Raw genomic sequence first — 18,033 nt, forward strand, 5'->3', positions numbered from 1 at the left:
GAGTTTTAAAATCATGTTTACATCGAGGAAGAAGGTTGTGGGTTCATATGAATTGTTCAAAACGATTTGTGAGGTAAAACAACGCTGAGAAAAAGTTCTTTCTCTCTCTCCCTTCTTGTGGTTTTCTTCTTTTAACAGCAACAAGACCTTACAGTAGTTCCCGTTACAGTTCCGTGAGTAACGGTAACGCGCGCTGGAGAAATGTGGCCGTGAGATTTGGCGCCTTTTTAAACGCGCACTTTCTTTGCGGTGCAGCCTTATTTTGCGCACGTTGCGCCGCGTCACCGCGATGGAGGAGCTGATTCCGCTGGTGGCGCGCGTGCGGGACGCCGTGCACGGCGCGGGTCAGCGCTGCAGCCTCCACCTGCCGCACGTCGCTGTGGTGGGCAGCCAGAGCGCAGGGAAGAGCTCCGTGCTGGAAAACCTCGTGGGCAGGTAACCGCCACATGACGTCATCACACCAGCTTAGAGCCAGAGCCATGAGTCACGTGTTTCAACAGCTCTGTCAGCACAGTAATGCAGGTCAGGGGGGTCTGTGTTGATGCTCACAACTATAGAGTTAGAACACACACCAACTGCTGTATGGTAAATCTGTGACAATTCTCCAAAAACTGGTCATGCTGGATGGAGACGAGTGAGGGAAGGCACACAGACAACTCTGACAGAATTATAGGCTTCTGTGGATGTGAGTCAATAAACCGGGAATGGTGCAACTTCCAAGATAATTCAGTGTCTTCCTCTTTGATTGACAGCCTTTTACGTCAGAGATGGATTGGGCGCTCTCTTAACATGCTCCCTTGATTCGCACTCGGGGCTGCCACAGCAAATCCGAGGTGGATCTCCGTGTTTAACTGGCGCAAGTTTTACCCTGGATGCCCATCCTGACGCAACGCCACAGTACATGGAGAAATGTGGCATGGGTGAGATTTGAACCGGGAACCTTCTGCGCTGAAACCAAGCGCACTAACCACTTGGCCACCATCCCTGCGCTCTCTTAAAATAATACAACATATGCACCCGACCTGTTCTGTGTAAGCCTGATCCCGTCAGATCTCAGAAGCTAAGCAGTGCGGGATCTGGTTAGTACTTGGATGGGAGACCTCTTTGGAACACCAGCGGCTGTGTGCGTCAGGAAGGGCATCCGGCCTAAAACTTGTGCCAACTACCAGTGCGGATCTGGCTGTATCTGCTGTGGTGACCCCGAACAAAAACGGGAGGAGCTGAATGGACAACAACACCCCCCCAAAGATGTAAAAAAGCTACTGTTACTGATAAATCCAAACAAATCGATGGGTCCTGATTAGGGATGGGTAACAAATTACAGTATTTAAAAAACAAAAAAATGATTCTAAGTTCACTTTTTTTCACTGTATCCAGGTTAAAATATGAATTGTTGACTGATTTTTCTTTTTTTTTAATCTGTCATGTACAGAAGCATATTGCATACCCTGGATTAAAAAATTAAACCCTTAATCTCGTAATTATGAGAAAAGAAATCATAATTCTGAGAAAATATCTTATAATTATGAGCTCATGTGTCTATTTTTATTTTAATTTTTTTAGCTTCTGCACAATGTCTTTCCATACTTTCAGTCCCTCAGTAAAAACAAGCGTGAGAATTTCCGAGTCATAATCGAAAATTGGCCAATTGGGGAGGTGATGGTCTAGTGGTTAAGGTGTTGGGCTTGAGACCAGACGATCCTCAGTTCAAATCCCTGCCTGACTGGAAAAACAACTGTAGCTGAGACACCAAGAAGCGCTTACATTTTCCGAACTGTACTGAGTTAAGCTTAGACTAAACCCAAAGTCTCTTTTTTTTCTCTGAAATGGAGGAAGTGGAGATTACCAATATCAACGACAATGATTTCACATCATTGGAGAAGCAGGGGCCGCTGGAAAACGAGGACCTGAGCGTCCTGAGCCTAACTGTCTGAGACATTTTGGCACAGTACACAGCACATGAGCAAGAGAAGATCCAGCCAGAGCAGCAGCACCACATCCTCACCAGCCTGGCAAGATTCAGTGTCTGTGGTCAGAAGACAGGAGGCTGTAGAAGCAGCTTGGAGAAGAATGCAAGAGGAGCTTGATGCCAAAGCAGCCGTTTTCAAAGGGAAACAGAAGCAGCAAGAGGAGGAGGAAAGGAGGCAGAAAATTGAGATGTGGGAGAGTATGAAACGGGAAGAGTTATAAAGGAAATGCAAAACATTCTCTGGTGCAGCTCCATCCAGAGATGGGAGTTGTGTTTGTGTTGGCGACCCTCCTGTCCTGTGCACCAACAGCAATTCTTGTATATTCATCCGTGAATTGTTCTGTGAATTATTTCTGTAATTTATGTTTGTAGCATGGCCCAAGCAGAGGGTCACCCATTTGAGTCTGGTCTGCTTGAGGTTTCTTCCTCAGAGGGAGTTTTTCCTTACCACTGTTGCTCTGGGGGTTGGTAAGGTTAGACCTTACCTGTGTGAAGCGCCTTGAGGCAACTCTGTTGTGATTTGGCGCTATATAAAGGAAAGTAAATTGAAATTGAATTGAAATTGAGATCTTTTCTTGTAATTACGAAGTCCTAATCTCGTAATTACGAGATCTTTTCTCGTAATTTAGGGAATAACGCTGTTGTGTCTGATGATCTGCGGATGTTAATGCTGGATTTTACAGTTGCAAACTGAGTTTTACCATTGACACATTAGCAGAGCCGGTAAAATGGCTGTTTGCGACCATAATCCAGCATTAACATCCGCAAATCATCAGACACAAGGGGGGTATTTGGATTCTAATCCAATTCCAACGTTTGCACGGATTCGTGTCCACCACTGAAGGCTACTTCTCATTTTTCCTCATAATAATATAGTTTGGTAAAAATGTTACGCAGACAAAGGATATGGTTGGCTCATCAAAGCTTACCGTGGCAACAGCATCTTCATGCCAAACTGAAAATTCTGTGAGCAGAATCCACATCAATACTTTCGTATGGTAGCTTAAAGTAATTCATTTCGGTGTTGTTGCTAAGCCAGTTTTTTTTCTTGTTCTTCTTCGTGTTTATATCAGGCGTGGCACAATCCAGATGGACACAAATGCAAGCTCACAAGACTGATTAAGTTCAAATGGTTTAATAACAGGCAGGGGTTCGGTACACGGGTGGTATAGCAGCGAGGCAAAGGTAGAAAAAAGGCGAGAGGCTGAGACGTGGTACAATAAACAAGCACAGGTCAAAAAACACGGTGTAAGGGCTATCAGAGGCAAGGCAAAAATCAAGGTCAAAAAATGAGTCAAAATACATGCAGGCAAAAACAGAGCGAGGAACAGGGCTGGAAAGTGTACAAAGACAATGATCCTGCAGTGAGCTGTGAGCCTGTGAGGGCTTAAGTAACTGGTAGTGTAATTAGCGAAACAAGATGCAGGTGTCAGTGAAAGTTCTGGAAGGGGGCGTGACTAGTGAAAAAATATATGCACGGTGCAAGATAGTGAAGGCAGAGTGGAGTGATGAAAGAGACCAAGACACATGAGCAGGTGCAAGAGCGGAAGTGGATGAAAACAAAGAGCAGAAAGAGAGACAAAGACACAAGTGCTGGTGCAATCAAAGAAGATGAGGCAATAACAGAAACCATGGACAGAATACAGTACAACTATAACCAGGACCAGGACAGAGCATGAACATGAGAACTGAAAACAAAACCTGACATTATAGCATAACTGAAATCACAAATGAGATGAACTAAATAAACAGGTGAAAAACTAATGATCAAAAACACACACTGGCTGAACAAAAGTAGAACGGAACTGAACAATGGCAAAAGTATGGAAAGTAACAAAGAAACAAAGTGGCAAAGCAAAATCAAACAGAATAAATGCAACCGGTGACTATAGAATAGTGCAGTAACGAAAACAAGATAACTGCTAACCAGAAAATGCAATAAGACAGATAATAACAAAAATCTGTGAGTAAAGCCTAATACAATAAATGTGATAAACAGAACTAAACTAAGACTAATGTAACTTAAGGGACCAAGAGTGAAAGCAAACAATAAAGCAAAACTAAATATGTGGCAAAGAAAAGATACACAGAGAATAAATTAAACAAAGCCAGTCATAACATGAACATGACAATGATAACAAGACATGACACAGAGGCTCAGAACATGGAAAAAGGTCCAGAATCATAACAGCTGGCCCCAAAAGGGCCAGACCATGACTGTTTAATGGCAATTGACAACCTCTTGCTCTCAGCTGCCAGCACCATTATTGACATCTGCGTAGCAACACGCGTAGATAGGGCACGGAGTAACACATTAAAGGTGAAACGGTTTTAATATTTTGCCACCGTTTACGCGATATTTTATGGTCTGAAATCTCACACGATTAACCAATCAGATTTGCGGAAAAAATGTAATTGGGTCAGAATACGAGATCAGGGGTCTAATTTTTACTCTCCTATTTTACTTTTCCTTTTTAGATATTTAGATATACCTTTGTATACTGGCATAGTTCCACCTTAGAATTGGAATATAATATATAAGATATAACTTACTGAATTTTCATGGACACACTGCAAAACACAAATATTTTACCAAATACGTCTGCCTGATTTCTTGCCAAAATATTTAATCATGGTAAGATGCTGCTTTTTTTTTTTTTTTTTTTGCGTGTATTGCTGTGTTGTATATGTTGTGACCGCCCTGTGCAGGAACAGTGCCAGATGTAAGATTTGGTGCAGGAAGTTGTGGAACAATGAACTTCCCCAGGCAGGTTTTTGTCGGAAAGAGGAGCACGGAGATGGAATGTGTTTGTGTAAAGTTACGTTACACTCTGGTTTTAGTCTTAATGCACTATATCTGATGGGATGTATCATACAGCAAAGATCTTATTCACCTCACTGATTAAACTGTGGTTATATATGATATAATGGTAACCAGAATAAATTGTGTGCAGTGCTTTAACCTGACCTACAACTGGGCATCATTTGTAAATCCATCCTTGTAATATTGGTGCAGTAGTAAAGGAAGTGGGGTATTTTGCTACAGTTTCAGCCTCATAAATTGAGGATTGAATCATTCAGTCATTAAATGCTATTTGCACTCTGTGTTTTGTTTTCCTTCAATAGAGACTTTCTTCCTCGCGGTTCTGGTATTGTCACTCGCAGACCTTTAATCCTCCAACTTCTTACTGCGAACACTGGTAGGTAAGACACTTATTCACAGTGGTCTTATAGTAAAAGCTGCCCACAGATGGCAGTGTGATACCCCACAGTGATCACGAGTTCATGAGTAATGGCGCTATAATAGTCATGAGGTACAAAAAAAAAGGATTCTTTGGCTGTTTTTTTATTTTTTACAGAAAAGTGAGATAAATTTGCTCTGTATTCTACATCAATGCTCTTTCACAGTTTTACAATCTACCTACACATACAGTAGTTTTCAGAATAATAGTAGTGCTATGTGACTAAAAACATTAATCCAGGTTTTGAGTATATTTCTTATTGTTACATGGGAAACAAGGTACCAGTAGATTCAATAGATTCTCACAAATCCAACAAGACCAAGCATTCATGATATACACACTCTTAAGGGTATGAAATTGGGCTATTAGTAAAAAAAAAAAGTAGAAAAGGGGGTGTTCACAATAATAGTAGCATCTGCTGTTGACACTACAAACTCAAAACTATTATGTTCAAACTGCTTTTTTAGCAATCATGTGAATCACTAAACTAGTATTTAGTTGTATGACCACAGTTTTTCATGATTTCTTCACATCTGCGAGGCAGTCATTTTGTTGGTTTGGAACCAAGATTTTGCTTGTTTACTAGTGTGCTTGGGGTTATTGTCTTGTTGAAACACCCATTTCAAGGGCATGTCCTCTTCAGCATAAGGCAACATGACCTCTTCAAGTATTTTGACATATCCAAACTGATCCATGATACCTGATATGTGATATATAGGCCCAACACCATAGTAGGAGAAACATGCCCATATCATGATGCTTGCACCAATCAATCAATCAATCAATCAATTTTTTTATATAGCGCCAAATCACAACAAACAGTTGCCCCAAGGCGCTTTATATTGTAAGGCAAGGCCATACAATAATTATGTAAAACCCCAACGGTCAAAACGACCCCTTGTGAGCAAGCACTTGGCGACAGTGGGAAGGAAAAACTCCCTTTTAACAGGAAGAAACCTCCAGCAGAACCAGGCTCAGGGAGGGGCAGTCTTCTGCTGGGACTGGTTGGGGCTGAGGGAGAGAACCAGGAAAAAGACATGCTGTGGAGGGGAGCAGAGATCGATCACTAATGATTAAATGCAGAGTGGTGCATACAGAGCAAAAAGAGAAAGAAACAGTGCATCATGGGAACCCCCCAGCAGTCTAAGTCTATAGCAGCATAACTAAGGGATGGTTCAGGGTCACCTGATCCAGCCCTAACTATAAGCTTTAGCAAAAAGGAAAGTTTTAAGCCTAATCTTAAAAGTAGAGAGGGTGTCTGTCTCCCTGATCTGAATTGGGAGCTGGTTCCACAGGAGAGGAGCCTGAAAGCTGAAGGCTCTGCCTCCCATTCTACTCTTACAAACCCTAGGAACTACAAGTAAGCCCGCAGTCTGAGAGCGAAGCGCTCTATTGGGGTGATATGGTACTACGAGGTCCCTAAGATAAGATGGGACCTGATTATTCAAAACCTTATAAGTAAGAAGAAGAATTTTAAATTCTATTCTAGAATTAACAGGAAGCCAATGAAGAGAGGCCAATATGGGTGAGATATGCTCTCTCCTTCTAGTCCCCGTCAGTACTCTAGCTGCAGCATTTTGAATTAACAAGGCTTTTTAGGGAACTTTTAGGACAACCTGATAATAATGAATTACAATAGTCCAGCCTAGAGGAAATAAATGCATGAATTAGTTTTTCAGCATCACTCTGAGACAAGACCTTTTTGATTTTAGAGATATTGCGTAAATGCAAAAAAGCTGTTGTGTGGGCCGCTGAAGAGGAGGTACTGCTGGCCCACTACCACCAGAGGGCGCCCTGCTTGGAGTGCGGGCTCCAAGCACGAGAGGGCGCCAGACCCAGAGGAAGTGACAGCTGTCACTCATCACTCCAGCTGTCACTCATCTACACCACTATATAAGCCGGACTGCAACTCCACCTCCCCGCCGAGAAATCGACTACCAGTACCAAGGTAATTTCTCTGCTGACTGACACATTGTGTAACAATCTGAACTTCTGTTGCAGCCGTTTTCCTGAAGTGTTGCCTTGTCTGGAGGATTGGCGTTTGGTGTGACAGTGACGGCTTCATCTCACACCCCATCCCAGATAAGTGGTTGATCAGGAGCTGCACGAGTGTGTGCGATTTGGAGGTGGAGGTGCTCCCTCCTAACGGTGTCTGGACTGTGAATTACTGAGTGTGCGGACTCACACTCACACATCATATTTCTGCTTTCTGCCAGCAGTACCAGGGTCGACAGCCGAAGACAGAGGCCACCTGGGGACTCGGGACTTGGCGGCTCCGGTGTTCTTCAGACCGTTGGTGGTGGAAGCCGTGTGGGACGCGGCTTCTCTCTCGTCGGGCGTCTTCTATCTTCGAGCCTGCCCACACGTCACCTGGTGTTTATTGACTGTGAAAATTACGACACCTTTCGTTGTGTATTATCACAACATTAAATTGTTACCTTTTGGCTTACTCATTGTCCGTTCATTTGCGCCCCCTGTTGTGGGTCCGTGCTACGACACCTTCCCAACAAAAGCAGTCCTACATATTTGTTTAATATGCGCTTTGAATGACATATCCTGATCAAAAATGACTCCAAGATTTCTCACAGTATTACTAGAGGTCAGGGTAATGCCATCCAGAGTAAGGATCTGGTTAGACACCATGTTTCTAAGATTTGTGGGGCCAAGTACAATAACTTCAGTTTTATCTGAGTTTAAAAGCAGGAAATTAGAGGTCATCCATGTCTTTATGTCTGTAAGACAATCCTGCAGTTTAGCTAATTGGTGTGTGTCCTCTGGCTTCATGGATAGATAAAGCTGGGTATCATCTGCGTAACAATGAAAATTTAAGCAATACCGTCTAATAATACTGCCTAAGGGAAGCATGTATAAAGTGAATAAAATTGGTCCTAGCACAGAACCTTGTGGAACTCCATAATTAACTTTAGTCTGTGAAGAAGATTCCCCATTTACATGAACAAATTGTAATCTATTAGACAAATATGATTCAAACCACCGCAGCGCAGTGCCTTTAATACCTATGGCATGCTCTAATCTCTGTAATAAAATTTTATGGTCAACAGTATCAAAAGCAGCACTGAGGTCTAACAGAACACCACCATGCTTCACTGTCTTCACTGTGAACTGTGGCTTGAATTCAGAGTTTGGGGGTCGTCCCACAAACTGTCTGCGGCCCTTGGACCCAAAAAGAACAATTTTACTCTCATCAGTCCACAAAATATTCCTCCATTTCTCTTTAGGCCAGTTGATGTGTTCTTTGGCAAATTGTAACCTCTTCTGCACGTCTTTTATTTAACAGAGGGACTTTGCGGGGGATTCTTGCAAATAAATTCGCTTCACACAGGCGTCTTCTAACTGTCGCAGCACTTACAGGTAACTCCAGACTGTCTTTGATCATCCTGGAGCTGATCAATGGGTGAGCCTTTGCCATTCTGGTTATTCTTCTATCCATTTTGATGGTTGTTTTCCGTTTTCTTCCACGCGTCTCTGTTTTTTGTCCATTTTAAAGCATTGGAGATCATTGTAGATGAACAGCCTATAATTTTTTGCACCTGTGTATAAGTTTTCCCCTCTCCAATCAACTTTTTAATCAAACTACGCTGTTCAACTGAACAATGTCTTGAACGTCCCATTTTCCTCAGACTTTCAAAGAGAAAAGCATGTTCAACAGGTGCTGGCTTCATCCTTAAATAGGAGACACCTGATTCACACCTGTTTGTTCCACAAAATTGACGAACTCACTGATTGAATGCCACACTACTATTATTGTGAACACCCCCTTTTCTACTTTTTTAACTAATAGCCCAATTTCATAGTCTTGACACTAAGATGTGTGTCAAGTAAAGTTTTAGATGTACCATCTATTTTTCTGAAATCCACGTTATTATTAATGGTCCCACATTATATGAGTTACCACTGTATATCAGAGAATTTAAAACTTTAGCTCGTTTTAGATCTTCTTTGTATCAATGTTATTATCAGCTTTATGTAATATGTTTAGTTAACAAGTTTATTTTATTATTGTTGTTGTTAGTTTTAATATGTTATAATACTCTGCCATGCAGAGGATATGCCATTTTAATGTTTCACGTTTTATGTCATGAACTATGATGTTTCAAGGTTTAAATAAAGATTACTATTAATATTAACTGTGCTACAGAATTGGCATTATCACAAAAACTAATTTTCAGTCTGTTTCTTGAATTAAACTCTCGAATCTTTTTAGCAGAACCTGGTGAATTAGTATCATCACAAATAATAAGACTGAAGAAGTATTTAAGTATATGGCCCAGTTTTCAGAAAGTTTGTCATTGTTTTATGTTTTAAAGCTACAGTGTGTAGGACTTAGGGGCGTTTATTAGCATCAATGGAATGCAGCATTTATAACCATCTGCTAATTAGTCTACAATTACCTGCAACAACAAATCAATGTGTTTTCATAAGTTTGGAAGGAGTCCTTTATATTTACCTAGGAGCGGTCCCCCTCATGAAGGCTGCCATGTTGCACCGCCATATTACTACAGTAGCCCAAAAGGGACATACCTGCTTTTTTTTACATTTTACAACATGGCTGGAAGACTGATGAAAAAAAAACAGAAGAGGAATCACTTGTTGCTCCTCTATCCACTGCCTACTGGTTGCTAGTGCAGACTAACAAAGTTTGGGAACCACAATTTTTTATAACAGGATCCTATGAATTTGTTCATCATAAGAGAAGGCAAAGTGAGCATGAATCACTATTGCCAAATAGAGAAAACTGTGAAGACAACAAAATCATGACCAGTGTTGGCATAATGCAGTTTGCAACCTCACCAATAGAGGATGCTAAATCCTACACACTGTAGCTTTAAGAAAGCCCAGTTGAACGTGGCCCTGAAAGGTTGACTATACAGTTCAAGTCAGATGTTTAGATGCACTTTCCCATTCAAGAGTGTCTAAACTTTTGACTTGAAGTGCATACTTGGTTTTCTGTAGGACTATGTGTATTCTTCAACTTTGTTTTTCCAGAGTATGGTGTGTTTTTCCACTGCAAGGGAAAAAGGTTCAGAGACTTTGAAGAGATCTGCAAGGAGATTGAAAAGGAGACATACAGACTTAATGGATCCAATAAGGGAATCTCGCCCATCCCTATCAAGCTACGAATTTACTCGCCACACGGTAGCTCAGTGTTTTTTTTGTGAATTATCCTTTCACGATGGGTCCGTTTCTCTGACGGTGTTTCTTCTTTGTGTTCTTATGTACTTTTGTGCACTCATGTCTTGGCAGTGTTGAACCTGACTCTCATCGACTTACCTGGCATCATCAAGGTGCCTGTGGGTGACCAGCCATCAGATATCGAGTACCAGGTGCGCAACATGATCATGCAGTACATTAGTAAGGAAAACTGCCTCATCCTGGCTGTCACACCAGCCAACACTGACCTGGCAAATTCCGACGCACTCAAAATGGCCAAAGATGTTGACCCGCAAGGTGAGCCGTAAATGTGTTTCAGAGGGGTGCCAGCTTGTATTATGTCTTGGATTGTTGTGAGCCTAGATATTTACTCTTTAGGTATGTTTTCAACTGAGAACGCTCTCAGCTGTCTATAAATTAGAGCCCAATAGATATTGATTTTTTTTTTTTGGGGGGGGGGGGGGTGATACCAATATAAGGGCATAAAAAAATTTACAGTACTGATTCATCTGCTGATATATACAATGAAAATGTCAATGATTCCTAATGTTTTGTTATAATGCCCTTATGATGAAGAAATGTAATTGAGATTTAATGTTTTACAGATTTACTTGAACTTAATTGTAAATTACTGTAAACATACGAACAACAAACCAACATGTGTCACACTGCTGTCACACTGCTTTCACGTGGATTGGCAGTTGAAGTGTCGCATCGCTTAGGATTTGCTTAAAATAGACTTCTTGTCTATGTTGGCCCCGACTTGTTGGTGGCATAGCAACCACTTGTGTCTTGTTGCTGTAAAATGCCCACTCTGACAAAAAATGAATATTTGGTCACCTTGCCTCTGTCTTTTGTAGTTAATGTGACCAAGGGGTGATGGTGGTCCCAACCATGGTTGACAGTGTTGTAAACAACGTCATCAGTTGTCTGCTGGACGAACTACGTAAAGACAGTTGCCAACCGCCAAAATATTTTTCTATATTGTTTATTCAGTCAAACAAAATTTTAAAATGGGCAAAAATAAAGTAGATACCAGTATGTCCCTGAAAGGCTAAATACTGACCGATATTATCAGCCAATTTATATCAGTTGGGCTGTTGTGTGGGCCGCTGAAGAGGAGGTACTGCTGGCCCACCACCACCAGTCGGCGGCCTGCTTGGAGTGCGGGCTTCAAGCATGAGAGGGCGCCGAGACAACAGAGAGTGACAGCTGTCACTCATTTACACCAGCTGTCACCAATCACCACCGTCCCTACAAAAGCCGGATTATTACTCCACCTCCTCGCCGAGAAAGCAGCTACCGTCTAAGGTAATTTCTCTGTTGACTCAAACCGTTGAGTGATAATCTGAACTTCTTTTGCAGCCGTTATCCTGTGGTGTTCTGCCTTATCTGTGGGATTGGCGTTTGGTGTGACAGCGACGGCTTCGCCTCACACCCCAAACCAGATAAGTGGTTTAAACAGGAACTGCACGAGTGTGTGATTGGAGGTGGAGGTTTTCCCTCCTAGAAGATCTGTAGGTGAAGGATTACTGGGTGTGTGGATACACACTCACCATTAACTGTTTTCATCTTCTGCCAGCAGTACCAGGGTCTGCAACAGAAGACGGTGACCACCTGGGGACTCAGGACTTGGCGGCTCCGGTGTTCTTCAGGCCGTTGGTGGTGGAAGCTGTGTGGGTCCCGGCTCTTCGATCGCCAGAGGTCTCCTATCTTCAAGCCTGCCCGCACATCACCTTGTGTTTAATTGGCATTATATTTTTGTCTGTATCCCGCTGTGCGTTTCACAAAATTAAATTGTTACTCTTTGTCTTATCCATTGTCCGTTCATTTGCGCCCCCTGTTGCGGGTCCGTGTTACGACACCTTCCCAACATGGGCTCTGCTATAAATCCTGTGCAGATGGCATCAAATGAGATCATGTGATCTGCCATCTTGGTTGGCAAGAAAAGTTTTGCTCCAACTGGCACAACTAGTACATCATAAATCCTGTTCTTCAGTAATCTCAGATGGACCTTCTGACAGGAAGAAGAACACATGATGGTTTCATGATCATCATATAGCTACACCAGTGGGTAGGGACAAAAGAAGCATATTTATTTCTACAGATTTCCACCAGAACCAGAAAGACAAGCAAAATGAATTATACAGAAGAATTGGGAGAAATGGGAGCCAACCACCAACAATTAGATGAAGTGAACACATCCTAATGGCAACTTGTTCTCAACTTATTTTTGCTTGAATAGCAGCAGATAATAGGAGTTTGAGCCTGTGCAATTTCACATTTGTTGCTGCTCTTTTTATTTAAGGATCCAGACATCTAAATCTGGTTCTGGGCTGGTCCACAAGATTTTAAATTGGGTGCATTTAAATTAGACAGTTTTGACAAAATTTCATGAATTGTACATTTGGGTTACTTTTAGACTGGTTCTGATTAATGTTATGCACTTGAGTGTCTGGATAGAAACCCCGTGGTTCTGTTTCTGTTAGGTTGTGAACATTAATTTGTGTGATTTGATCATCACTTTGCATGACGTGACTGTTTAATTGAATGAGTTTAATTTGATCAAGTCCTGTGAAAGCCCTGAGGCCCATTGATGCTGGTGCTTATTCACGATAAACACCAGCATAGGAGTAGGGTTAGTAATAGTGAGTTAAAAAAAAACCCTGTCACGAGAATTTGACTCATTTCGTGACAGAGGACAAAAGAAAAACGTGAGACTGGGCTGGAAGAAAAGGCAGCGTGTTAAATTATCCAGGCAGACTACATTTTGCCACATATTGTTAATTAGGGTCCTATCTCACTGGGCATGAATGTTGGAGAGCAGTTGGAGACACGACTTAGCGATCAAGCACGTAATTGATATCTCACCGAAGTGGCCACTTGCAGCTGAAGATGATTGACATTTTTGCACACAAAGTGTTCAGCTCTTATTATCCCGTTATTATCCATGTGAATAGACTGTGCCATTAATGGCAAAATAAAATAAATAATAAAATAATAATAATGAATAAAAAAGAATACTAATAATAATAATGATAAAGCCTACAGCGCACTCACTGATTTGCACAATGATGTCCCTGCTGGATCTGTGTCCTATCTTCCATGTCCAGGATCCACAGCGTATATGATCCTTTTGTCCTCTGCTTCAAAATAGGCACACAATGATCATTCACAAACAGCTTCTGCTCTGTAATGCAGGGTTGTCCAGCAGTGCTTCAGGCGTGTGCATCCTGTGATGTGATTTGATTTATTCGGTAATAACATTGTAAGTCCCGTTGGTTGTTTCTTTGTTTTTTTCACTCAGAGTCTCCACAGCAGATCCGAGGTGGATCTGCATGTTGATTTGGCACAGACATCGGTATTTTGGCTCTGATGAACATATGACGTAACATTTCCACAGTGCAGCATTTAACTGAAAGACTTAAAGGCGCATGTGCGCTGTTGGAGTTGGAACTGAGGAGTGCGTGTCCTTTAATGAAAACATGTCGTTATAGTTCCTCTGATTGAGCATCCCTCACAACGAGTACATCAAAGAACTCTCACTACACGTCCACAGAGAGAGAGAGAAGGAGAGAGGGCGGAAGGAAGAGAACGGGAGAGGGAAAAAGAGAGAGAGCGGTAGAGGAGAGAGAGACAGTGGGAGAGACACGTACAGAGACAGAGCGCGCTCAAGACAAAAATGGATTCAGAATGACAGTACTGTGCACTCTGCTCCACTAGACTTGTGCTCTCCCCCACCCCCCCCCCCCAAAAAAGAGAAAAGGCATCAAATGCGTAAGTCCAGAAATCTCAAACAGAAGTACTGATGACCTGCAACTGTGTCCAGGCAGACAGCAGTTCAGCCTCTTCCAGATGTGGCTGTTCCTCTCCAATCGTCTCTGCTATTGTGGTGTGCTCCCTGGCAGCTCGTGCATGTGGCCCAGCCTCCCCCCTCTCGCCACCCCTCCCACAGTTCTCTCATAAGTCTCTCTCCAGCAGCGATTGCTCTGGGTGCATGCTGGGAGGAGCCTTGTTGCCTTGCCAACTTTGAAAAATTCAAAATCCAGGCGCGACGCTCTGCGGGTGAAGCAAGGGAAGAGTGCCACCTAGAGAACGACGTGCAGAATCAAGCGATTTCCCTTGCAATGGCCGTTTACAGGCTGTCACAGCCCAGTAAGATAGAACCCATAGCTTATCATCTTTGTATTTAAGAAATTTGACAGATTTGTGCGTGTGCTTTACATTCTGATAGCAACAGGCATATTTGTGCACTAAGTCCTACAACCTCTTTTGCCAACCAACATGGTGATGTCAACACTGAAGCTGCTGTGACTTCACAGGTTCTACAGAAACACTTAAAATTAACATTACAATAAGGGTCCATATTACATTATGAAGAAATAATGTGTATTTCTGTAAGAGTGGCAAACATGTATATTTCACACTTCCACGGGTTTTAAAATCACTTTTGGAGACTTTAAAAAAATAAAAAAATATTTTATTTCTCATTGCCCTTTAGGTCAGCGCACAATTGGTGTAATTACCAAACTGGACTTGATGGATAAAGGAACAAATGCCATGGACGTACTAGAGAACAGATTACTTCCTCTACAGAAAGGTGTGTTTTGTTTGTGTGTTCATATGTGTTGAGCCAAGTGTGGCTCCAGTTACACTCTGCTTTATGACACTGAACATTTGAAATTTGCATTTCGACATTAAAGACCTTATTTTAATGACGGGCTCCAAAACGAGCTGTGCAAAGAACGCAAATCCATTTAGGGTGTATCCTAGTGCACTTTGCTGTTTAAATGGCATGAAATGCAAAACCGAGCACTGTCCACAAAGGGCTTGGGTTTACTGTCCACATTATTAATGACTTGTAAAAAATTCATGCAAATTCATGTCACTTTTTCCAATCGCTGAGATTATTTATTTATTTTTTTAAGGATTGTTTTTATGTTTACATGTCTGTACCATCATTCCCAGTCATAGAAAGTTCAGCAAAATCTTTTAAATACTTGATATTGCAGGTATGATTAAAATCTATACAGACCATTTCTCATTTGGTTGCATTGTGTCAGGGTCCTGTCTCACTGGGCACGACTTTTGGGGAGCAGTTAGAGACACAAATTAGCGACCAAACACGCAAACAAGCGACAGTGTCACCGTTGGTACCTCACTGAAGTGGCAACTTGCAGCTGAAGACGAGTAACACGTTTGTGCACAAAGTTTTCAGCTCTTATTTTCCTCTTATTATCCATGTAGTCCATGGTCTACTAGGGGTCCGCATGCCCCCCCCCCCGCACAGCCTGACTTCTTTGGTATGTTGTTATGTATATAGGCCTACTGCATCAGAAAAATCATGTTAACATTAAATAAAGTGGTACAAAATATGTATGTGTTTGAGCCTGTTGTGACCTCACTAAATGAACAGACTGAAAAATTAGGGGTATGAGAAATAAAATTGATCAGACCACACAGTTATGATTTTAATATCTCAGCAAGTGAAGTGTCATTTGAAAGGTCTTGAGGACCCCTAACTTGTGGTATTGATTAAATGTCGGTTATGTCATTGGTTATGTAAATATAGGCCAAAAGGTCACATGTACTCTAAGGAAGTCAAAAATTCACTACCTTCCCAATTTAAAATGCTGCTGTGGTCGGCCACAACAGCATTTTAAATTTTTCCAACATGTTTGAGTGGGATTGCATTACTTTAAAAAACAACAACAAAAAACAATATAACCACTAATTGTCTTGTTTGAACAAGAGCTGAATGAGGCTCCTCCCCCCTCCTCCCCTCTCTCTCTCATGCGTAAAGCCCCATTTACACATAGACGGTTTTGTCGGCGGGTAGTACGTAGACTGATGTTCGCAATAGTTCCGGCTGTTTTCGCGGTGGAAAGGGGTGGAGCATTTCACCGGCGTTTTGACCGCCATACTATCCACAAATAGGCGGATAAAACGGCGCTAAATCCGCCGAATAAAGCAGCGTTTTGACGCCGTAGCATCCGGCACACATCAGGCAACGGGGGTTAATACCCAGTTCTATCCTTTACAATCGCAGGTTAAGACGCGCGTGAGAACGGCGGTGTTCTGCTGCCGCCGATAATGCCCTGTGTACCGCTGGTTAATACCCAGGTTTTTATCCAGGCAAATCCTGCGTTACTCCAGGATCATTTGCATATAGGCATCGCCCCCAGAGTATAATAGGCTGAAGCAGCAGGAATACATGCCTCTGTCACTACAGGGGGAGGGAGAGCATCCTCAGCCTTTTCTTCTCCTTCCTTTCCCCCTCCTCAACGTGTTGCTCCGTCTCCACCACAGGCGTCCCCTCTGCTTCTGAACCAGACCTCTTGGTTTCCTTCTTCTTTAAGTCCTTGCCGCTGCCAACTTTCTTTTAGGAGGCATACTGGAGCTTCTCTCCAAAAATATCTGGAGCTGGCCGCAAGTGAGAGGCCTGCTTGCAACGCGCTAGCGTTTTTATACTAACCGCCGCCAATCGGCTGTTTGGAACGCCGTTTTAACCGGGAGGTGGCGTTTAGAATGGCGTACTGTCCGCTAGCGCCGCCGTTTTGTCTGCCTCTGTCGCCGGTTAAAACGCTGTTGTGTACACCGATGTGGGCTCTATCTCCATTTTATACGCCGTTGATTAGGGATACAGCGCCGGCCACCAAATAATGGCGGTGTAAACTGTGGCATTACAGGAAGGACAGGAAGGGACAGGATGAAACGGCGATTAAAAAGTATCAAACGCCGTTGTTCGCGTTGTCTCTGTCGTCACGCGAATTCTCCGGGAGCGCTCCTGGAATTATTCGACATGTTAAATAATTTTTTCGACGATTCTCGGTGAAGCCAGAACTAAGCCACGCCCCCTAGCGCCGGCGTTAACAATGGCGTTTGATCCCTAAGACGGCCCTGAGGAGCCAAAAACTCTTCCGGGACGCTTCCGGGAGCTCTTACCATCTATGTGTAAACGGGGCTTAAGTCCCTTCGGCTGCTCCCTTGTTTGCACTCGGGGTCACCACAGCAAATCCAAGGTGGATCTGCATGTTGAATTGGCACAGGTTTTACGCCGGATGCCCTTCCTGACGCAACTCCACATTACACAGAGAAATGTGGCAGGGGTGGGTTTTCCTAACCCTCCCCTCCCCTCCCCCTCCCCCTTGCTCTCACTGATTGTTCCTCCGAACTTTTTGGAAACAGGAGCTTTTAGACTGGAAAATAAAACGTAAACTTCTGAATGTATCAGCATCTACGAACACTGACACTTTGGATTATTTTAATTGAGTTATTTTTTCCTTTAAGTCAGAGTTGAAAGAGACCCTGTGCATCTCCGTTCTGATCTGCTTTCAGCACTGAAAGCAGCTGACTGCTGATCTCTCTGCTGTTTGCGGCAGAGATATAAAGAAAATGAGAAATATATTTCTTATTTTTTTAATTGCTTGGTTGAAATTTGAAAATAAAACAAAAGTACAACACTATAAGCTTGAATTACGATCGAATTGGTACATTTTTCAGCAACATTTCAGTTCATTTTTTGGAAAATCCATGCCGGGCAGAAGAGGAAATGTGAACCGAGGACCAGGAGGAAATTTGCAGTACTGGGCGGTACCACCTGGCGCCATCCACCATAGCTAGGACCCTGGTTAACATAATTTTTCTGAT

At 42.6% G+C, this 18,033-nt stretch overlaps 1 protein-coding gene across 1 annotated transcript in view; it reads left to right on the plus strand.

The window, feature by feature from the left end:
• The first annotated feature begins 59 nt into the window (after positions 1-59).
• The window catches only part of LOC117519121 (dynamin-3-like), a 76,784-nt gene continuing 58,810 nt past the window's right edge, over positions 60-18,033 (plus strand). Inside the window, exons 1-5 of the mRNA XM_034180419.1 lie at positions 60-435; positions 5,096-5,169; positions 10,219-10,368; positions 10,477-10,680; positions 14,885-14,983. Coding sequence (XP_034036310.1) covers positions 290-435; positions 5,096-5,169; positions 10,219-10,368; positions 10,477-10,680; positions 14,885-14,983 — 673 coding nt within the window. The 5' untranslated portion in view covers positions 60-289. The remainder of the gene's footprint in view (positions 436-5,095; positions 5,170-10,218; positions 10,369-10,476; positions 10,681-14,884; positions 14,984-18,033) is intronic.

Source organism: Thalassophryne amazonica, chromosome 10 (assembly GCF_902500255.1).
Source record: "Thalassophryne amazonica chromosome 10, fThaAma1.1, whole genome shotgun sequence".
Classification (NCBI taxonomy): domain Eukaryota; kingdom Metazoa; phylum Chordata; class Actinopteri; order Batrachoidiformes; family Batrachoididae; genus Thalassophryne; species Thalassophryne amazonica.